Here is a 24,049-nt window from a genome sequence, read left to right as displayed (position 1 = left end):
ATGTGGGTGAGTAAATGACAACAAGTTTTATTTTGGGGTGAACTATCTATCTCTTTAAAGGCTTATATGGTCATGATCGTGATTTCACCAAGTAGGCCTAGGCCTAATACTGTACATATTCCTGGAACGACATTCCAATCAAACAATCAAATTTGAGGGACAAGTTTACCGTTTTTGTCAAGTAGGCTTACAACCAGGGTTTCTACATCAGTGTAATTCACCTATCATTTCCCTCTGATTTTAGGGATAAATTATGGTTAGCACTTTAGACATTTTTAGACAGGAATGTTGTTCCAGGATCAACCAAATTTGTTGATCCAGGAACATGACTTGGCAAAAATCACAGTGACTGACTGTATGGTCATGGGGGTAAAGAAAGTAGCACAGTATCTCTACAAATTTACACTCACTTACACTTCATCTCTCAGTCAGACCTTAGAATTATCTCTATCATGGGCAATATTTAATCACATATGCCGACTACATTATGTGAAAGATGGCTACATGTTCCATCAGGCCAAAGCCAGCATACTGTGTCCGGCTGCGTACGCACAGCTATTTATACCACTGTTTTAGGACACGGAGCGTCAGTAGAGGGCATGAATGCTGGGTGATGACAGCTCTGGTGCAACTGATGAGATCAAGATGTTGTTCAGAGAAATCAAAGTGAGGATAAGCACCCTACAAATACAACACTGCCAACCTGAATTGGCCACTATGGGATTTGTTTTCTGAATAACGTTTTAATTGCAAGTATTTAAATTGGACATCAGCATGTAATTTGCTTTGTAACTTTCGATTCGGGATTAAAATCACAAAGCACATCTATGAAACACACATTTTACCTGGCTTAACATAGCAGAACATTTATTTAACAAAAAGACAAGAGCACCTGTCATGACGTTCTATTTGCAGTGCGCCATCAAACCGTTTTGCATTAATGGTCCAATCAGAAAGAATGTTTATAGTCAGCAGCTGATGAAGGCTTATGTGCATCGTTTTCATTAGCTGAATTTCTGCCAGTAACCCGAGTCCTTCCTCTACTCAGGATGATATGTTTATGTTTAAGAAGCCAAAACAGACAGGCTGTCGGAATAAAAAAAAAGAAAAAAAAAGCTGAGTAATCTTTGCAGGAAACCATACAATATGCACTGTTGGCATTAAAGGGGTGGTAAAATGCCATTTTCACAAGATGTAAAATAAATCACTGATGTCCCCAGAGTGTGTGTGTGAAGTTTTAGCACAAAATACCCCACAGATATTTTTATATAGGATGTTAAAGTTGTCACTTTTTGAGGGTTTGCAAAAACGCACCGTTTTGTGCCTGGCCCTTTAAATGCAAATGAGCTGCTGCAGAGGGCGGGGTTTCAAGAGCTCATGTGTGTTAGCAGCTGCGATTACCTCACGCAGACACACTAAAATGACACACTTTAATGTTAAAACGGAGTCAGACAAAGATGGAGAGACTCGAGAAGAAGTGACAACACGTAGAATGCAACAGGACGTCTCTGAATGGTTAGTTGATGAATTTATGTTGCTGATGTGGAGTTAACTATCTTCAATTAGCATATTCTGTCATGGTAATCTATAAATCGCTCGTATAGGAACTGTTGTGAGATGCACACAGTCTTCTCAACATCCATCTTTTCACATGCAATAGAAAGTCACTGTGTGTTAAAGTTTGAGCTGACTCACAAATGTACTCTTATACAACAACTCTCTTCTCAACATGGACTGCGTGTTCCCGGGGGCGGGGTTTATGTACGTTTTAGGGTTGGTAATGTCACTAACCCGGGAGGAATGTCGCGTAGTCCCTACCAGCCGTTTATAGTCCTTTTCTTTAAAAGCAAATATCTTCCTTTGCATTGAACTTTGAACGTTGTAACTTTGCAGATGTTGTTTATGCTCAGCAACATTTCACACTAACTAAAGTTAGAAAAGTGAAATCATACTTTACCACCACTTTAACAGTCAGGGACTTTAACTTTTTTTCAGCTCACTAAAATCCAGTAATCTATGCACAGACTTTTCACTTAAAACACTGCAAAAAAAAGTAGCTGAAACTGAAATTTAGTAACACTTTAATAACACTTTTTTTTAGAAAACTAATGGTTCTGGATCTGATTTTAAATTTTGATTGGATGAGCCACACTTGAAACTAAACCGAAATTGAAAAATGAACTACAGGCAGATATTATTATTATTATTATTATTAAATATAAATAACACAAATAATAATCCTGAACACACACACACACACACTATACGTGTGAAAAAAACTATTCTAAACAAATTGAAATTACATCATAAAATGATATATTTGATAATATTTAAATCATATAATCAAATAATATATATATATATATATATATATATATATATATATATATAGTTATTTAAATTGTTATGGTGTATTTATTATTTTCATTATACAAATAATAAACTGCTAAACAAAAATATATATAATTTATATAATCAAATAATATAAGAAAAATATTACAAATAATAATAATAAATTAAATAATAATAAATCTATATTTGAAGTATTTTGAACAATCAGCTGTGTGTTATTAATTGCAAACAAAATTAAAATTAGTGATCCTAAAACAGTTGTGTTCTGGGTAACAGGTTGAAGCCTGATACCAAGGGACTTCGACCTTTTCCCAGGCGTATACTGATGAGCTGACGCAGGACATGCTAACAACAGCTCCTGCTACAGCATCCGTCTTCACCTCTGTCCTGTTCCAGTGACCCGGTCTGTCATTATCCGACTTGAGATGTATTTCGCAAGTTCGGGTTTCAGAGCTGTGAGTTTCCACCCCTCCGTTTGTTCAGGCTAAAATAAGAATTAGCAGCTCTTGCTAATTGCAGCTGCGATCAAGGCCTTAGGATCTCATCTTAGTGCAGCGCACAAGCCCATGAGTGGTAATTGGTTATGACAAGAATCTTTCTGCAGTTTATAGAGATCACAAAGATATTACAGATCTTAGTTTTTTTTTTTTTCTCCAACCACCCAAGATCTTTTTCTTTTTTTCAGTTTTTTATGGGTTTTTTTGTTTGTTTTTTTGTTTTTTGGACAAACTCCAGGATTGTTTGGGAACGTAATTCTCATCTGAATCGAGTTTTCAATGAGGAATGGTGCCAAATTAATTAAAAAAATCTTTTTTGAGTACTGCTAAGAACTGTAGAGTTACAATTTGACACTTTGTGCAGTAATTATTTGGCTCAATGGAAGCTCATTTTATAAAACAGTTTGTATAATGCATGAATGAAATTACACCGCCACCACGCCACAGTTACTGGGAGCTTATAAGGAGAGAGAGAAAAAGATAAACTCAAAGTCTAGCTGGGCAAAATGGACCATTATGAGAGCAACATGCTTTGCATTACATTCAGTATGTTGGAATATGATCTTTTGACCGACCAAAACAAACTGTTGTAATTTGTGAATTAACTCCCATAAGAATGCATTGGAAGATTATTGCAGAGGAGGCATGGAAATGTCCTATTAAAATCACCAGGGTTTAATATCATCAACTTGGCCATGAAACTAATGGTGATAAATTGAGTTTGTAATGGTGATAAATTGTTTGTAATTTTACCAAATGTAAAGTAAATAAATAAGCTATATACAGTAAATGCACATTATGGTTAAAGAGTAACATGCCTTGTTTCATCACTAGAGGGCAGTATATGAAACATGACTTATGCCACAGTGACAAAACATAATAATAATCAAAATGGAGTTAGAGTATTGTCACATCAATAGTTTTTGTTTTCTTCTTTCTCACAGATATTAGCAACAAGAACAGCATGAAACATTTACAAGAAATTGTCTATAATTCATCAAAAAATAAGAAGAAGTAGTTGTAGACAGCATAAGGAAACTAACTTCTGAGTGCAGCGTTCCTCAGATAGCTGGACAGTTTGCCATCAACTCTGACGCATCCAGAGCAAAAGACTGAACTAATTAGACGTTGGTGCGAGATGTTCTCTACTCGCATCTTGCCCCCGTAGCATTACTCGACATTTCCCTCGAGTACGGAGCTCTATTTAAAAACATTTTTGACCTTCGTGTTTGACTAGACTAAATAGTCAGAGGATTAAGACGGGGGGAAAAAACACCCCTTCCTTTGCCAATCTCCTCCCCCCCCCCCCCCATCCACCAATTCTAATGTTGTCGTTACATCTTAGCCTTTTTCATCATCTGTCATGTACAACTACCGAGGACCATTAGTAAAATTCAAAGGGGCCTGGGACGAAATGTGTTACATACGTGAAATGTACCATGCAAACTATGGAAGTCTGTTTGCTCCTGAGATTTAAAAAAAGGCCTATAAAGTCACAATTTAAAAGAAAATTTGATAAATAAAGTCCCAAATATACAAAATCTAAAAAGTCAGTTTAGTGCATGGAATACAACATGTGACCCTGGATCACAAAACCAGTCACAAGTCGCATGGGTATATTTGTGGTAAAAGCCAACAATACATTGTATGGGTCAAAATTATCGATTTTTCTTTTATGCCAAAAATCATTAGGATATTAACTAAAGATCATGTTTCATGAAGATATGTTTTAAATGTCCTACCGTTAACATAAACATGTATTTTTGTGAGTGAATGCAGCACAATCGCGAACATAAATGGACAACTTTAAAGGACAATTTCAAAAAATTGACCCATGTGACTGGTTTTGAGGTCCAGGGCCACATATGAATTACAGTTGATTCAACCTTATAGTTGGTTATTGTCTTGTATGTGAATATGTATGTTTAGTTACACATTGTCATATTAACAGCTAGTCAGTACAGCTAAGTCTCACAAAACTGGGTTCACAAGCTCACACTTTGCATATAATTAAATAGAGTAAAGGTTATGCGTATTTGGCGTGCTGTCTGAGGGGAGGGCGTCGAGCTCGGAATTTGGCCCAAACCCAGAGTACCCCCTCCCAGGTTGGGATAGGAATAGTTTGAATTGAGGAGATGGGGTTGTGGAGTGATGCTGGAAAACTGTCATAGAACAGAGTCTGCTGTATATATACCTCCTGATGCTCATTGAGTTGTTTAATGAATGTGCTCCTCCCGTGTTAATTAGGTTAATTATCTGAAAGTGCTCCTCCTGAACTTTGTTAATAAAAAATAATTTAGTGAGCGGTGCAGGGATGATGTCAAAACCCAGATGACTAATTCACCACTTGTTCCCTTGAGATTTTCCTATGGGGTTTTATAATTGTTTTGAGAGTAACTCTAAAAATGAGTAAAATAAGGTCTGCGGTAAACATAATGTGCCGATACTTGGACGTTTTGTTTTACAATGTAAACTGCAAATGCAATGTACAAAAACATTATAAAACCCCATAGGAAAATCTCGAGGGAAACAATGGTGAATTAGTCTCAGACGTAACCATATAATGAGCTTCGGCTCAGTGAGGAAGTCTGTTGTGAAGTCCTTATCTCTGAACGATCCACTGACTGAGTCTGATTCAAACCGCTAAATCACAAGCGCATTCCCATTCAGTTGGTTCACTCGGTACAACACATGACTTGCGGCGTTTGCTGAGGACACCTTTATTCAGACCTGAAAGGCCAATGATGTGTCATTCCCTTTGTTCAGTCCAGCTCTTCACCACTCTGATAGAACACCATCATGCCACATTCACAAGAAAACCCGCAGTGGTGAGACGTTTTTAGCTTGAGTTTAGCATAGCTAACAAATGGCTAATAAACTTTTTCATGAGAAACATCTGAACACAAGTTCTCACACTCCTATGGCATGTGGGTGTCTATGGTATACTCACGAGCACTGTCCATTGTGTTTGGAATCGTCCACGCTAGGCTGGATCTCTCCAACCCGATACATGTGTTGCACTTCCAGGAGCACTATTGTCCCACATTCGAGCGATATGTAGCGTGTGCTCGGCGGGGCAGTGGCTAGACACTCTACGAGGGGCATGGAAACGTCATGGCCATGGTTCAAGATATCCATGTGGCTGCCAGTTGGGCATCACCGTGCACGTTTGCCCGGTTTACCGACTAAATCTGGTGACGGTAGCTCAGTCCATGCTCTCCACAGGGGCTTTTTAACAAGGGACATTGCTCACTTGAAAAAGGAAAAGGTGTATATAGCGGTTCCTTACGTTCAGTTCAGCGACTTTGAATATAGCGGAGCATGAATATATGTCCCTTAGTCAAGTGTTGTATTGAGTGAACCGACTGAATGGGAACATTGAGTTATGTATAACTACTGTTCAACACTTCTGAGCCCCGCACAGTCGCTGAACTGAATAAAGGGAATGACGCATACGACTGCATTTATATGCTGTGGGTAGGTAACCCCGGGTAACATTTGCGATGATATTCAAGATCTGAATTAATTTTTTTATTCTGAGGCGGAAACAGACTTTCTCTACATACAGTGTATCTGTATATTAACCTGTAAGCTTGGAAATAATCCAAGATTATTTCAATGCAACAAAGACACTGCTTTTCATTAAGACATTTCCAGCATAGCAGTGATTGGGACAATGGAGGAAATTGTGATGGTCTGATTGGTCAGTTTGAATGTCTCACACCTGGGTGCTGGGGACACGGTGGGGGGAGAAATGACAAAACTGGACAGCAAAGGTTCTTCACTCTCTTGTCTTTGGATGCCAAGCTGGGGAGAGGGTCTCTCTCCCTCTCACTCTCTCTCTTTCTCTCTCTCTTTCTCTCCCTCTCCCTCTCTCTCTCTCTCTCTTTCTCTCTCTTTCTCTCAGGTAACATTTATGCTGGGTACAAATGGTTTAAATTCTCATTACATCATGTTGTAACTATTTAAGTGTAAACATAACCTTATTGCACATTGAACTTTTATTTAATTCATGGAGTCAGATTAAAATGAGATAATTGCATATGAGAACCTGTGTCTTATTTAACCAAAATTCCTTTAAAACGCTGGAGAGACTTGAACACGCGCGTCCTTTACCGGCTGTTCGAGAAACCGGAAGTTGGGCCGAATAGCCGGCTTTTACAAACCATACAGTGAATCTGCGCCAAAATCCTGTAGAGTTCGATTGAACACACATCAACCAATATGGAAACTACCAATCTGCTAAAGAAGATTATCAAGCTTCTTATTTAAAGCCATCTATGGGCAGTTAACTTGATGCACATACTGAGCTATATAGATGGACATTTCTCTCAGTGAGCGCTTAGGGAGGATCTCGTTGACACCTCTGTCATGCAGACAAACCTGAAATGATAGGTTGGGATTATCAGTTCAACTCCTACTGTGCCGAAAAGGGCACGATGAAGTTCACGGCACACTGTGTAACTTGTACCGAGCCGCTGGGAGAACAGCAAGTGCCAAAGACCGAGGCCACACTTCGGCGTTGAGTCAAGTTAAAGGACACAGGTTCATCCGGATACATTGGCATATTCATATATTGACAAATGCATACGCAACCCAAGCACATACACAAAGCAACTCCCACTAGGCACGTCGATCATCAATCATCAACAGAGGATTTATGGAAAATCAGCTTTCTCATCGATAACATTAATCAACTCAGTGAAATTCCAGCACTACACCAGATCAAAGGTAGAAGCCTATATTGCATGTCAGTAACTGTATATGGTTTCTTAAAATAGTTTGGCAAAAGACTTGGTTACTACTCTACAAATCACAACATAAAGAGTTGATATTCCATTCTCAGCACTGATATCCAAGGAAGAAACCCAGCCATTCACTTCAGACCAGAATGATAAATTAGGAGTCACCGAGCTGTGGCAGACAGATGGAAAAGAGATAAACCTTTGCTGTGAGCCAAATGAGCCACTGTGAGAGAGAGAGAGAGAGAGAGAGAGAGAGAGAGAGAGAGAGAGAGAGAGAGAGAGAGAGAGAGAGAGAGAGAGGTGTTATGGGCTTGTGCGTACATTGGCATTTCTCTGCATTACTGTATTATTAATACAAACAATAAATCCACAGTTTTCTGCATCCAATAGGTCCATTTGTTTATTAGGTAGAGATGCGTTAACTCTGAAAAAAATATTGAAACCACTGATATTTAACTGATGATTTTCATATGAACTTTAATATCTGACAAATAACCAATATTATAAACATGTCACTTTCAAAATATATATTTTACATTTAAAATCTATATAATCTACCCAGCTAACAAAAATAGCGTTCAAAACGTCTAGTTTTTTAAATGTTAAGAAAAAATATATTGGTATTATGAACATTAAGAGAACATTCCATTTGATAATTTTGCCAACATTATGGGAATGTTACTTTTGAATGTTCTCTGAATGTTCTGAAACAAGTAGTACCATAAAATAAAATAAAACAGATTAATATCCAACTAAAATGTTTCAGGAAAAAAAAAGTTCCATGAACAATAAATACCCTTTTTGTGCTAACGTTTTGAGAATATTATTAACTTTAAGAACAGATAACTTTGAAAAAAACATATTAATATTACTGGAAGAACGTTTGTTCATAACTCAAAACCTTGCTAGAAGTTCTGAAAATGTTCCCTGTTTACTGGGTGTATGGTATATTTCCTGCACTGTACAAAATGATTTCCAAGATTGAATTACCGGTATCTAAGTTGATTTAACAAAAGAAAAAAAAAGTTGTTATAATTTTGTTCAGGTGAATGAATTTTAAGGCAACCAGGTTACTTACTTTAATCAATAATAGTATTTCACAATGTAATAATTTGTATTAATTAATTAAAATTATTTGATAATATAAATATGTTTTATTTTTCTAATTAAACTGAAATTTCCAAAATTTTCTAGAAAAACTAAATTCATGCACTTAATCGACATCCCTAGATAATATGCTCTAAGCTCTTGCCATTTTTTTACATGTGTAAATTGTTCATGTACAGTATGTCAATATGTTGCAATATACGAGTTTGCACATGAATATATAAATGTTTGTTTTCCATGTCTTTTATCATCAGCAGGTCATGAATGTTACAGGCAGCCATGCTTCACCTTTGACCCTGGATGCTGACGTACCTTTGGTCAAAGGCTCAGAAACGCACCTGCTTAAAAGGCCAGCTGCTCATACCAGATATAACTTTATTGCAAACCGTTCAACCCTCATGTATGCCTATATGCAGTCCGCCTATACTATACCCAGATTGAATTTGACTGTTCCATGCCTTGTTCAGGTTTCTTCCCAACCAGGATCTTCCAATTAAAAGGTTATATATTAGGTCTTATATTCAGAATAAAAAAACTGAGGAAAATTATCAGTAGCAGTGTCTAAGGGGGGTTGATTACAAGGTCTGTGAAAACTATAATTATATAGCATTAACAGCTGATAGGGCATATATGAGCTGGCCCTTCACATAAGAATTACACTCATCTCCTATTAAATAGCAGCTGCATTATGAAGACATAATTATGCCATTGACTGCTATTAAGTAACATTAGGATTGTAATTCAGAGGAAAATAAGGTCACATCACCTATATTTACTGTATTTGCTCTCATTTAGAGGGGAGTAAGAGGTAAGAGCTAGTTGAAGATTCAGTGAAATCATCTATCCTGCTCGGACGTATTTCCTATTCAAACAGGAGGTTGGGGCGGAACAAATTACACATATTGTCCTTTGTTTTACAGCCAGTTGCCTTTAGTTTATGTTCCTGTATGAAAAAGCAAGGATGAAATACATTTCCACCGATATGCTGCTTAAAAATGTGCTTAATCAGAGTACAAAGCTACTTTTGAATGGCTGCTAATGGAGAGAAAAACAAGTTTTCCACAAATGGTTTCATTCTAGAAAAAGAAAGACTGTAGATTTTAAATGTGTATATCTGCTAAAGCTTTTAGGAATACATTAGCATATAGATGACCTCAAACCTAACAGACATGGACACAAAACACTCTAAATTTTGGATTCATGAGGTCTGTAAGGCTTTGAGGAATGATAAATACCCAGAATAAATGAAAACACACTCCTGTTGGGCTTAAATTGTAAACTAAATGTTTAAGAAAAAGATTACTATTGTTAGCTGAAATTGTGTTTTACAACCAAAAGTTTACCTCTAGGCAAATTATCTATTTTCAAAAAGCTCTGCAAGATCTGATGATTCATGTCTTCCTCAGTTCAAAGCACAACAGCATTTCTTGGATCAAATCCAGCAATTACGAAATGAGGAGGGGGAAAAAAGAAGATTTTCCAGTGTCTCATTCTACCAAATTGACTGTTCCCTGGGCAACGTTTCATTGCTTAGCAACTGTCACATCTGATATAACATGCTTCAGAATAAATAAATCTAAAACACGACTTTCATACTTAGACAGCTTGGATTTTACCTCGGAGCATTTAAACAAAGGCTGAAATAGAGCAGTTGTCAATTTACCTAACACCACTCTAAATCACTAACTATATATATATATATATATATATATATATATATATATATATATATATATATATATATATATATATATATATAAAATGTAGTCTTGTGAATGATTCAGAATCATTTTCTGACCATCAGTAATCAGTTTGAGAACCACTTCTCTGTATTACTGAAAGAATGCTACTGTCATTAGTGGCCTTAATCACGTGCGATGCTCTGCCAAGTCATTTTTAGAAACTTTTAAAAGTCCTCCGTGCACAACATAGCTAGTGCCTTACCACTGCCATGTTCATTCTATGAAAGCTTCACTTAGTCCTTAGTAATGATTGCTAACGTAGCACTGTGGGAAATACAGACAGATACCTTAGATGCCAATGAGCTGGTTACTAAGAGTCACTTAAAGTTCTTTCTCACTGGACTTCCTGTCCTTCTACCAAAAAAAAGAAAAAAAAAGAGTGGCAAAAGTGATTTGGCTATTCATTAGAAGAATTATTAGCTGAAAGGTAACACTCCCGGCTCAGGCTACAATGATAAATGTACATGATGGGGTCAGATGCTTGGTCAGAAGTTGAACTGCCAACAGTTCCTTTTGGCTTCCTCTATGCGTAAACCTTTTTAGATGTACGCCGTCTTTGGGTCTAACTCGCACGCTAATCAACTTACTCAACAATATTTCATTAGCATTTAGCTGGTCATTTTAAACAGCAACAGAGCCACTAAAATGGTGTTGCATTCTTGTTCTAATCGTTTTTTTTGTGAGGTCTTCTAAAAAAATAGCAATGATAAAAATGAGCAATGTTAAATGGAATCCCCTATGCCTTTGGGAGCCAACAAATCCAAGCCGTCTCCATCAGGGCAACAGCTGCTGATTAAAACAAGCACCATGAAGGGTAGGTAGAAATGGCATGACTTATCCTTGAACTTCAGTGGGAAACTAGAAACCTATGCTTTGAGAAAGAAAATAACAACCAGCAGAGTCGCTGGGTTAATCATGTCCACTTAAAAAGTGGCATTAGCACAACGATAATCCGCTATATCAAAAATAAACATGCCATTCCAGCAGGTAAACTCAATTAGAGATGATTATCGCATTATTTTTTGTAGAATAGAGAATTATAATGTCTTTAAGGGGCAAATGTCGGACCACCATTGTAGGGTCTAGCCAACCACAATCAGAAAACATTCTGCACAAAAACATCTCTGAATATGTGTATAACGTAATATTAATAAAAAAACAGTTTGACCCTGAAGTCCCCTAGCAGTGTTCAGAGTAACTGACACATCAGCACTTCCCGCTGGGTTTTTGGCTTAATCTCCCTAAAGCCTCTAATGGCATGGTAGAATGAACAAATATTTAAATGCCTCGGTGGATACAGCCACGGCTAAAATTACACAGAGAGGGTCATATCTTCTTTTTACCAATATTGTTGAAAAGTGTAAACAACATCTAGAGAGCCACACATTTACACAAACGCATGCGAACATTCTGTTCTATAACTAAGAAATAGCGTCAAAGGTTGCATGTATCACATCCCCATAAGCGGCAAGGTGACTTCATTACAGACAATACCAATGAATCCCTCTCTAATCCAGACAGACAAGAGTCTATAAATTATAACCTACACCTGTGGGACATGGACTTCCTAAAGCCAGAAGAGCTTTAATGCTTTCATTCTCTCTCAATGGCATTCTCCTGGCACAAATGCATTGTGGATAGTGACTGTCACTCAGCAGTGGTCCTCCTCGTTTAGTTACATAATACCATAGGAAAAATATCCCAGCGTTTGAGAGGCACACTTATGGATCGTGAAAAACAAGATGGTGGGGGCGAGGAGGACAAATATTGAAAACCGCTGAGTTCACAGTTGAGGCTGCAAGATAAAAATAATGTCGATGGAAAGAACTCATCTCTCGTCTTGAGCTTGGTTAAAAGAAAAGAGCAGGTGGGACTTGAGACATTCCATGTGGTTGCCCAGAATCCATGAGAAGTGCCAAGATCAAGATGGCAAAGACAAGAGCTCCGCCCAACCCGCTGACTCTCTAATCACAAGGCAGTTCCTAAGCACACATGCAAATGTTTGAGCGTCAACAACAGTACAACTACGTCAATCGGGTATCTCGATAATCAAGCATGCATTTCAAGGTTGACTGGTGCATTTTGTAAATGTACCCTGCGATCCTCTACAACAAATCATCTTTTCATTGATCGCTCTATCAAGACTTAAAAACAAAAGGTACATCAAGCTCATGCAACCTGGTCAAAAGCTGTGAAAGGCAGCAAAAGGCCACTGTGTGCAAGTAAAACAAGACATTTGCTTGTGCACGCTCCAGTGTGAGCTTTCTTTACACACAGCATGCTCTTGCCAACTGCAGGACTTAATGTGCATTCAGTGCATTGCAGAGATTCATCTTCTTGCTTACCCCCATTAGTAAGGCTTCCACACTGTTTCAACGTCGCCGTCCAGGTGAAGTGACCCGGCTTACTGTAGCTGTACATCTTGGGATGGTCAATAGAGTCAGAACCAAGTACAAAAGTATATTTGACAAAGAATAACACAAAGTGCAAGTATGTCCAATATAGATTCCTGTCTGCTTCTACCATCTACCACTGCCTCTAGCCCACTCACTGAGTCCTGAATTTAAGGGTCGCACCTGGCCGTTTTTTAAAAGCCCCCCTCCCTTTGGGTAAACTCCCCAGCTGGATTCCGGCCTGACAAAAAGTAACAGGGGCAAATGTACCGTAGGGGCCAATGGGATGTAAATCAGTCCAGGGTGCACACGTTGTCTAGGGTGGTGTGGTGGCTTTCTGTGGGGGGTTGGTGTTGTGGTTTTATGCAGCTTCTTCAGACAGCTCAGGCAGGGTTTATAAATGTGTGTGTCTGTGTGCTTGCATGGGCGGTAGACTCAGAAGCTGCCAATGGAGGATGTCCAAACTGAGTCTCAGCCTCTTGATTTGTCTGTCCACACCACACAATATGAATAGCATGTTATGCCGGGAATGCATGAGTGAAAATAAACCCTATTTATGCAAGCATGCAACGGGCTCCCTTTGATCGGCATGACACAAAAGCTAACAAGTATCACTGCAGCACATATGTGCATCCTTACCCTATCCATGTTGTCCACATTTAAGGTTACTTATTCTTTTCCCTCAAGCCCTGATAAACTGCATCAGAACAAAACAGCTGTAAATCACCATCTAAAACCCCCATTAGCGTCAACTTGGTTGCCAAGTTCAGACAGTGATGTTTAGTTGCAACAATCACAGGAACTTCACTTTGTGCAAGAACAGTAGCCTGCCAAGACGGAAAGTGCACAAAACGCCACAGCTAGGCATGCATGGGAAGCTCGGAGAAGCATATCTTGTAAAGACGGCTGCCTACAACTACAAATTTACGACTGCTTGGCCGTCTCCCAACCTTTTAATTAACACTTTACATCAGGAGAGTGACTCCTGCTTGCTGCAGAGCTTGTCAGAGGCCCAAATCTCTTCTGGTCTCTAGGTCTTGTTTTCCAAGCCTCTTACTTGAAGTCCTTACATTTTGTTGAGTTTCACGATTTGTGGGATCCACTTTTAGTAACCTTAGCTGCAAGACCTCATTTGTCAAACAGCATCACATGAAAAAAAAACCCGAATGGTTGGCAGGGTTTATGAGCAAAGTTTTGGTGCCCCCATTAGGCTTCTTAAGCTGCTAACTGACTAGCAAGGTTGTGCACCATTTAGAATTTAATTGAGAATGCCTTTTGAATTTGAATTGAGGCAGCAAACAATATCCAGAAATGCAACTTAAATGTGAATGCAGGAATAATTACAATGAATGGAAAGTCAATGAAATTATTTTTAAGGAAGGATGGATGGACAGACAGATAGATGTAACATTCATAAGTGCAGAATGTTGAAGCTCTTGTACCAGTGCAAATGACACATGCATAATCTAAAGTTGTGTTTCTACCGCTTCAAGACCTACCAAAGGGAGCAGAAGATGGTCTTGACAGGCATCCAGCTTCAACTGTACAAGCGTGGGACCTAAGGTTGTTTTTGTAGCTATTGTTTATCTTTGAGAGGGGCAAAATATTTATAGAGCTCAAGGTACACAAGCTTGCTCGAGAACAAACTGGAGGTTCAAGGGGGCTTATGAAACCCAGTAGCCAGCTGGGAGCTATGGGCAGTTTAATCCCAGCCAAAGCAGGCAGAGCATAATCATGTTTTCTGGGGATACCTTTCAGCAGACACCATCAAGTCCCTCACAGAGAGGTTTAGCTTCATCTCTAAAACAACAGAGAACACTCCTCCTATTTTCCCCTCACCTTCCCGGCGGCATCACCCTTCTTACACATGGAACAGCACTTTGCTTGTTCTTCCAGCGTTTTGAGCACAAACATGTTAAATAAGTTATCAACCCGAGTGATGCAGGGCACCTATGACAGACTTATATGCCAAGCTCCTCAAGAGGCCCATAAATAAATAAGAGCAGACCTGAGGATACTGGGAAGAGTTCACCACTCAAAGATGTCAGTTAACAATCCATCTTGAAGTCTTGATGTGAACCATTCCCAAGTTAAACGCAAAAATAAACATCTTTCCTCATGGCTCCTCCATTTCTTTTGTAAAACACTCCACAAACAAGCTCCTCAGCTTCAGTTGTTTTGGTTTACAATGTTTGCATGATACAGAGAAACAGCAACAAAAACATTGTTAGAATCTTTATGGTTCAGTGAGGAAAAGAGAGCGCATACAAGCATTTGCTTCTTGAAATCAATAAGTGAATGAGAAAATCAAGTACACAGCGGGCATCAGGAAATTATTGATGAACTGTGTGGGCTGGATGTAATCCTTGAAAGTCTCACCAAGGACACACTCTAAACTATGAGGCCAAAATAAATTATTGCAGTCCACCCTGGATCCAAGCTGAACATTTTAAAAGCAAAAATGTTGTAACAAATTAATTTTAATAAAACACTACTGAAAAAACTCAATGTGCACCATTAGCTAGGCCTACACGTGATAATTTGAACAAGCAGTCATTCACTCTTTTTTTTTTTTTTAAGTCTCACAAGACTCGAACAAAAAACATCAGGTTGCAAACTGATTGCTGCTCTGCCGCTGATTAATGCGTCTGATAAATGTTAACGCTATAAGAAAAATGTTATACTGTATAAAGACATGCAAAGAATACTCTTACAGTTCGTAAAACAGGCTGTTTTAATGTTCACAGATCATGAATTTAATTCTAATGCTTTTGAAGGGGGTGGGCTTGATCAAGTGATGACAACAATGCTTTAATTTCACATCTGAGGCCAATTTTCATTCCATGCTTAGACCTTCTTACAGGGGAATTACGCAAATGTGGATACTGAGACCCTTAAGCAGACATACTTGTCATCTACTGCGCTTAGCAAAAGATAACCTTGGTATGAAATGCACGTAGACAGACATCTCGAGTTGCTGGCTCCCACCAGTTAATAGATTACATTTCTCTCAGGTTTTAAGAGTGGCTGATTGTTTATTTTCATCTGATAACCATGGTAAAGTGAGTGAGCAATATGGCAGTAATCAGAACAAATCAAACAAGAGACATCTCATTTTTTTATCTCAAAGGAAACTGAGGTCTGCTTATGATTCAGTGTGAAGCTGTGTGTTTAAAAACATTTTTACACCTCAGAGTACATAACAGAAATGCGACTTTGAGATAATTGTGACATTTATAACTCAATTACAGTGTACATTTGCACAATTATTCAGTCAAAATTATTTATGATCATTAAAAAGATTAAACTATCTTGTAGTCACAATTGTTTGATTATAATCTACAAGACAATTGTAATTTTTCTAATGATATAATTGCAGATATTATCTCACAAACTTTTTTTTATGTCTCAAGACTTTTTTTGTGACTTATTGTGAATTTATTAATAAGACAGAAAAGGGCTTCAATACATGGGTCTCTGTTGTGAATATCTTGCCATCATTTTTATAAATAATAGAGACAGCTATGGATAGGGAAAAAATATGGGCCCAAGTTAAATTTTACAACTTTCTCTATTGAAATAATCAGAAAAATCGGTCAAAATGTTTACTTCAAAGCAGCCAGTGATGATTAATACACTGCTGATCATGAGTTTAATCGCCATCTGCAAATCTCAACATCAAATTAAAGAGGATGACTCATTCCCTCATGGTCCACTAACTTAAAAATACCACGTTAAGCATCTTTTCTTGCTATTAATGGTATTTTTGGAGAGAGACATAGGGCACAGCGTTTACTGCCAATTCCGTATCTCCCTCTTTCATCAGGGCCACAGGACACAAGACTCTTCTTTCCCCACCTGTCCTGGAACCTGAATGGGATGTGCATCTTATATTTTGTTCCCAATGCAACAGGACCTGCGCTGTGGAAGTATCCCGCCACGGCCAGGCTCAGGATTTTCCACTGGGCTCTTTTGTGAGCCAGAAAGCCTGACTGTCACTCAAAGTGCCGGCTGTAACATGAGGAATCGACCAAGCACTGGCACTCGCATGCTGGGGATGTCTGAAATAGCACTTTCCATAAAACATGCAGAGAGAGGGCAGTGAAATCTGACCTCAGGATCGGCTGCCAGCTCTCCCACCCCGCTCTAATATCCTTATCCCGTCCTCCCGCTCTCCCACCTACTCAAATCCTACACCAGCAACCACACAATAAAAACATAAACATGTCCAGAGAGAGAGAGAAAGAAAGGGAGGGGGGGGAAGCCAAGGGTCTTTCTGAAATTTCATCAGTCATTCACTGCAGCTGCAGGAACACAAATATCTCTTTGGGGGAGGGGCACATTCTACACTAAATATTAATTATAGAATCAAATATTCAAACCAACCCCTATCAAATGTATTTTCACATGTATGAGCAGTACGCTAACAAACTTACAGATTTATGACTTGTGCATTTGCTCAGAATGTGACATCATCAGCTGCATACAAAGCAAATCCATACTTTTCAGTGTCGTAACATCTGCATGTGAACTTTCATTAAGCCCAGCTATTCACGCAAGTCAAATAATATAAAATTATAATATATATATATATAATATAAAATACTGCCCGGCCCAAAAAAAGTTGATGTTTGGGTTTAAATAATGCCAATGAGTCTATGATTGGGTCATTATTGCAGTGATTATTAAGTTTCTAGCATGTTATATGTTTGGCAACAGTTCTTTTAACCCTAATTGATGTGTGTAGCTTTTCATTTCTTAAACAACCATGTAGGAAGACACATCATGGCCATATTCCAGGATGACAAGGTCAAGATGCATCAGGCTCAAATTGTGTAAGAATGGTTAGGAGGGAGCATGAAGAATTATTTTCACACATGAATTGGTATCACTGAGTCCAGACCTTAAATTCATCGAAAGTCTTTGGGATATGCTGGAGGAGACTTTACAGAGTGCTCGACTCTTGCATTGTCAATGTGATGCTATTTTCATCAATAGGTGCATACATTTTTGGTCAAGATCTTGTATTGTCAATGCAAGATTCACTCTCAACACTCTGTAGTCTATGACTTTAAGGTCTGGACTCAGTGGTGCCAATTAATTCATGTGTGAAAATGGTTATTCACCATTCTTTTGATCTAACCATTCTTTTACAATTTGAGGCTGATGAATCTTGACATCTTGTCATCCTGGAATATGGCCATGATGTGTCTTCCTACATGGTTGTTTAAGAAATGAAACACACTCCATCAATTAGGGTTGGAAGAACTGTTGCTAAACATAAAACATGCTAGAAACATAAAAATGACAATGATCCAGTCATAAGTCCCCCCTGTGGTGAAAATCAAGTTTTTAATATTGTTTAGCCTATATGTCTATGTGGTGTTTTTAATATGCTTTTAGACAACACATGTGCAAATTCATAAGTCAACACCATTGCTGACATCACAAACTACCTTGTAACCAATCAGATCAACGTGTGATCATCAACGAGTGGATCTCTGAGCTGCTGTGAGTGAGTGGAGGTGGGGCTAATTTGCATAGTCATAAAACTGTGACATATTTAAACTAACTACAGGGCTTTAAGCATTTGCCTATTTACATCCAAACAGCAGTGTGTGTGTGTGTGTGTGTGTGTGTGTGTGTGTGTGTGTGTGTGTGTGTGTGTGTGTGTGTGTGTGTGTGTGTGTGTTTATATATAAACACAATTTAACCAGCTGAGAGCCACATTGATTTATACCACATGTGTTTTTTTCCTACAATGCATGGCTTGTTATCTCCCTCTTGTGGTCGCACTGTACCTCACATCCTCATAAACTACAGGAGAAGGATGTCATGACAGCTCTTGACATGGTCATGACAGCTAATAGCACACACTCTTGACTAGTCTGATAGGAAATGGCATTAACATGTAAACACTATTTACACGCATTATACATAATACACTGCTGGATTTAGCAGTATTTCAACCCAGCTCATTTAAGACTTTATGAACTCACTGGCCAGTATAAGCAGGGCAATTAACTTCAGCAGTAATCAGAGGAGATACATGCAGACGGGACACACTGAGTTATGAGACACTCGTAGGGAATGGGAAGACCGGGTCTCGGATTTACAGCCACCGAGTTCAAACAGAGTTTCATTTACGTTAATAAAGTTGCTTCACTTGAACTGCGACTCTGGGGAAATGATAAGAAAAGACTCACATGCTGCCTCACATAAAATACTGTAAGAGAGCTTTTACATTGTTCATATTTTTTACGAAAAGAAAAGAAAAGAAAGCTCATAAATCTATCAAGTTGCTTCACAAGGAGCCAGGAGCCAATTTTGCGATACGGCCCACTATTTGGGCATTATTTTCAATGTGTATTAAATTAATTGAAATAACGGTGTGATTGTTTGTTTGTTTGTTTGTTTTTTTCGACCAAATTTTAAAGTATGTGTCGTTGCAGACATCAACTAAAAAAAAATAATAATATTCAGAAATAAAAAGTGTGACAACCAGTATTTCTCAAAAGCAAGCCAAGGTCTATACTGCTGCAAACACTGTTCAGATTTAAAGGCAGAAAACTATCCTCATCTGATTACAACCTCATTAACGCTCATCTTACCCTTCCTGGATGATGAAAGATAAAAGGGAACAGATGTTATGAGAGCAAAATGAATTTCTGCATTTCAGTTTCACATCTAATGTGATGTGAAAATCTCTCAGGCATGGTCCACTATTGCAAAACCTTCTGCTTTCATGGCTGACCGTCAGTAATTACTCTCTAGCCGTAAACCATGCAGCATGGTCAGAGCAGAGGAAATATTGGAAAACTGCACAGAATAACAATTAAACAAGTGTTTTTCTGGATTCTTAAAATGAATCATACCAACACAAACGTCTCAAAAGCAAACAGTTAGAAACTTCAAAACCACAACAAAACTGCAGGTTTACATGGACAATGTCTTCCAGACCTTTTGCATTGGATGCTCTGTGACGATGAGCTGTTAAGATGTAAAAATGACAAAAAGGACCATAGACATATTACTGTAGTCTTCTGAAGTCATATGATAGTGTGAGTTGAAGACTAAGTTTGGCTTGTTATGGCACTTCTATGTTTTTTCATTTTTTTTTTTCATTTTTGGAGCTTAACAACTTTGGTCACCATCCACTTTCATTATAAGCAGCATGAACATCCTGTGCCTACCATCTCTTTCTGTGGACTGCGAAAAAAAAAAAAAAAAGTAATGCTGTTTTGAAACAACATGAAGGTGAGTAAATGACTGTACGTCCTGTTACTACAAGAGTTCTGTTACAAGCGTAATATACTGTACGTATACCATAATCTCTCAATATTTATTTTTCCTCTTTTGGAAAGTCATGGAACTATCATGAATGTTTTTTTCTTTTGACGCTGGAGCAATGGGAATATATATTTGTTCACCCAACTATGAAATTCCACTTTTGAGAACCCATAATGCAAAAAGGGTCCATTTATGTCACAGTATTTCATATATTTACATTATAACTAATGTACTTGGATGAGAGCAACAAACACCATTTTTAGTCACATCCCTATTACCAGTAAATGATTTTAGGGCTATTTGCAACTATTTAGGCCAGAGATTCCAAAACGATATAATACCTTCATATTTTAAGCTAATATTTCAATAATTTAACAATACTTAATGTATATTAATGGTTCTCTGATGTAAGTTAATGGCCACATGCAGGCATTTTAATAAATGCTTTGTGAACCCTAATTTAGGTATAGGCTATTTCTAGAACAGTAGAGAATAGAAAGCAAACTACCCACTGTAGTCCATAAACATGATTTACTGCATCTGGTTTGGTTGGAAGAACTTGACTGACCCGCACAAAGCCCAGACCTGAATCCCACTAAACACCTTTTTGGGATGAATTGGAACAGCAGCTGTGATCCAGACCCCATTTGCCCAAAATCCGTCCCTGACCTCACTGAGGCTCGTGTGTCTAAATGGTAATGAATCCCTGGAGTCATGTTCCATCATCTAGTAGTGGAAAACCTTCCCAGAAGAGTGGAAGCTGAAGGAAAACCAGCTCCTCAAGTTTAACAAGCACATATGGGGATGTTGTTTAGATGTACTTTTAACCATTTATTTACATTCCCACATGACAAAACACCTTATATCTGTCCAGAACCACTGAGCACTTTTCAAAACTTATTAAGAAATAATCATCTGGTGCCAGATCACAGTGTGTCCTCGGGACATTATTCCGTTTCACAGATACCGTAGATGTCTAAATATAGGGCTTCAAAACCACAACGGGCTCATCTGACGCTTGGTTTGCTTCATCACGCAACGCCAATAGCACCTCGCGCCTAAATGAACTGTCACACAGACGACAGCAACAAAGACAGCAGACACTGTGAAGCTTCTTTCACATAGTTAGGCTCATATTTGTGCACTGCAAACCAGTCTTCTGGATTTTTTTGGCGAAAACATCATTTATATCTGGGACAAATATCTGGTTTCAAAAAACCGTCCGGTCAACTAAATACCTTATTGAAAAGATTCTTGTATGAATGATTTTGTGATCACACAGAACCCTAAACTGTAAAAAAAATAAACTATTTATCTAAAAATATGGTAAGGTAGAAAATACTTTTAATGCAAAATAATCAACCTATCTGATTACTATACTTTTCAGAGTAAAAAAATTGTGTCTGGTTTGCTAAATCAATGCAACTTTATGTATATTATTGCATATTTTTAATCAAATCTTCTTTAATAAAAAGAAGCATACATTAATGTTTACAAATTTAAAATACATATAAATACATTCTCTTATATTGAATAAATGACAAAAAAATTAATATATTGTACTTACTACTGGTTAAGTGTTGTCTCAGCTTTCTAACCAAAGATGATTTGGAAAACGTCCATGGTTGGGTGGCCTGCGCAGAGGCATCAGGTCCTTCACGCGTGTCTTCCATGTTCAACTTGCGTGTTTTGCGAGGAGAAGAGAAACTGGCTAGAAAGAAATGAAATGGCCTTCAATCAAATCAGGTGTAAAGGCAAGTCAGTGCAGTCAACCTCCGTCTCAAAGAAACCTCTTAACAAACTGTTCCACAGCAAGAGCATTTCATTTGAAATTCACAGCACCACTAGTACGTCATGTGGTCAGATTTTACCGTTCGGCAAATGGACTGTGCGATTTACATAAAACCCAGCACTGCTTGAAAGTTTACGGTGATCTTCTAATATCAGTAGGATTATAGTCTTGCTATTTTAGGGGGCATTTGTCATCATGGCGGGATAACCCAAGGGCTCTCCTGTGACCCTCTTAGTGGCCAGCTGCATATCTTTGGTGCATAAAGTTTAAAATGATGAGGGACATTACAATCTTCTCATCAGGGTCATCCATCAAGTGGACCACACATGAAATGTAATGCCCACAATGATGAGCCAGACATTACAAAAATTGAGATTTATTACTGTTTCTGTTCACAGACAGACAGACAGACGTATGCTTGTATTCATTGCTAAAAAAAATACAAATATTATTCAATTTAATCCTCCTTTTGGCACCTGGCTATCCCTGTCTGGTTTAATATGTAACTTATTCATCATGTAAAATTAGATATGTCTTACATGCGTGCCTTTAAAGTCCTAAACCTTTTTTTACCCCAGCAAAAGCTGCTGTAAGCACTGCAGTAAGTCTGTGGCTTTATTATAGTACTACGATTTCATGATCTGACTCCTAATGACCGCAGCATATGCCGTCAAAACTCTGCCAGTCTTGCATGTTAACACAGTAAAGATCAGCACATTTCTTTACAAAGAACATTTGGTCTCGGATTAGGTTTAGACATCTAATGGAGGATACTCCCTTGGTGATTTTGCAGATGGAACATAGTTAATTATGGCCACCAATGAAATTCAACCATCTCTTTAGCTATTAAAGCAAGAGACAAGGCAGTGGTTTCAATGCACTGGCCCAGAAAATGCATTCAGACTCGAATCGAAGTGAACTTGATCGTATTACACATGCTTCAGCAGCACAGGGACAGACTTTAAAAGTTCACAGACCCAGAACACCAAGAGATGGAATGCAACCAAAGAGTTATCATTTACAAACAGACCATTAGCACTGACTGTGGAATAAAAAGAAAAAATAAGAGAGCAACCAAGTGATAATAAACATTCAACCTAAAATATTGATGTTCATAAAAAAAATGCCCTGCTTGCGAATAAAAATAATAAAATGAAGTAGGCTATATTACCATTGGAAAATAAAAGATAAACAAACATATAAATAAATAGCATTAAAATATAAAATATTATATCAAGCTCAAGGGTTTTCAAACTCATAAACCCTCAAGGGCACAAGGAGCACAATCTGGGAGAATTTGACCCACCCAAAAAATGTAGGGGTTGTCTTGTTTACAGAACATGTTAATTTAAATATATTTAAATAAATAACCCTAAGAGATCCGATTTAAAATCGTTTAGGCTCTCATATAGAGTGACGATGTAAGTCAGTTGTTTAACTTTCACTATATTAACTTTAGAATATCATATAAATGGGGATTTCATACATGAAAAAATGGGCCTGGACAGAGTGGATCATATTTCAAATAGCATGAAAACTGAAGATGCGTTTGTTTGTCAAGATTAATACTGAATGCAATTAATACCTATAGTATGCGTTCACTTCAGCAGGGCCCAATAAACTTTTATGTCGGATGCATATGATGGAAAATTGGAACATGCGTCTATCATCTGAGAGGTAAACAGAGTTCAAAGAATGCGTTATGATTTATCATAGATAGGCTATAACAATCCCACTAGATGGAGCTAAAGGCATTGCATTTAAAAATCTCAATTTACAAGTGTATATATTTACACGGATAAAATAAAATACATGGAAAGAACAGGTAGCACTAATTCAGTGGCTTATGAACGGCTTGATAAATCTATAATGGGAATCAAATAAGGTCCATTTTAAATTATGTTTAGAAATATGGGCTATTATTCAAATAAAATAACATATTTACCTAAATACTGCCGAGTTGAATGAATATTTTACATTGTAGCAATTTAAAAAGAGCAAACAAAAAAAAAGGCACATTACTTCCCTGCTAATTGTTGTGATGGCTTGTTTCATCGCCCGCCGAGACGCTCCTCCCGCTGTTCAGCCATTGGCTGCTTTGCACAGAAAACAGCGCAGACTTTCAGCTCAG

The 24,049-nt window shown here is 37.9% G+C and overlaps 1 protein-coding gene across 5 annotated transcripts in view; it reads right to left on the bottom strand.

Annotated features, from left to right (window-relative positions):
• agbl1 (AGBL carboxypeptidase 1) overlaps positions 1 to 24,049 on the bottom strand; it is a 209,881-nt gene that overhangs the window by 144,395 nt on the left and 41,437 nt on the right. The window contains exons 1-3 of one of the 5 annotated variants that reach the window (XM_079603535.1): positions 23,864 to 24,049; positions 23,504 to 23,588; positions 21,694 to 21,837 (exon numbers count right to left, since the gene is read on the bottom strand). In XM_079603535.1, coding sequence (XP_079459661.1) covers positions 21,694 to 21,799 — 106 coding nt within the window. In that variant the 5' untranslated portion in view covers positions 21,800 to 21,837; positions 23,504 to 23,588; positions 23,864 to 24,049. Of the gene's footprint in view, positions 1 to 12,788; positions 13,001 to 21,693; positions 21,838 to 23,503; positions 23,589 to 23,863 lie in introns of those variants that run through there. The other 4 variants (XM_079603536.1, XM_079603537.1, XM_079603533.1 and 1 more) reach the window with 4 other exon arrangements.

Source organism: Phoxinus phoxinus, assembly GCF_949152265.1.
Source record: "Phoxinus phoxinus genome assembly, chromosome: 25".
In the NCBI taxonomy this organism is placed as follows: Eukaryota; Metazoa; Chordata; class Actinopteri; order Cypriniformes; family Leuciscidae; genus Phoxinus; species Phoxinus phoxinus.
This window is presented reverse-complemented; position numbering and strand designations above follow the sequence as displayed.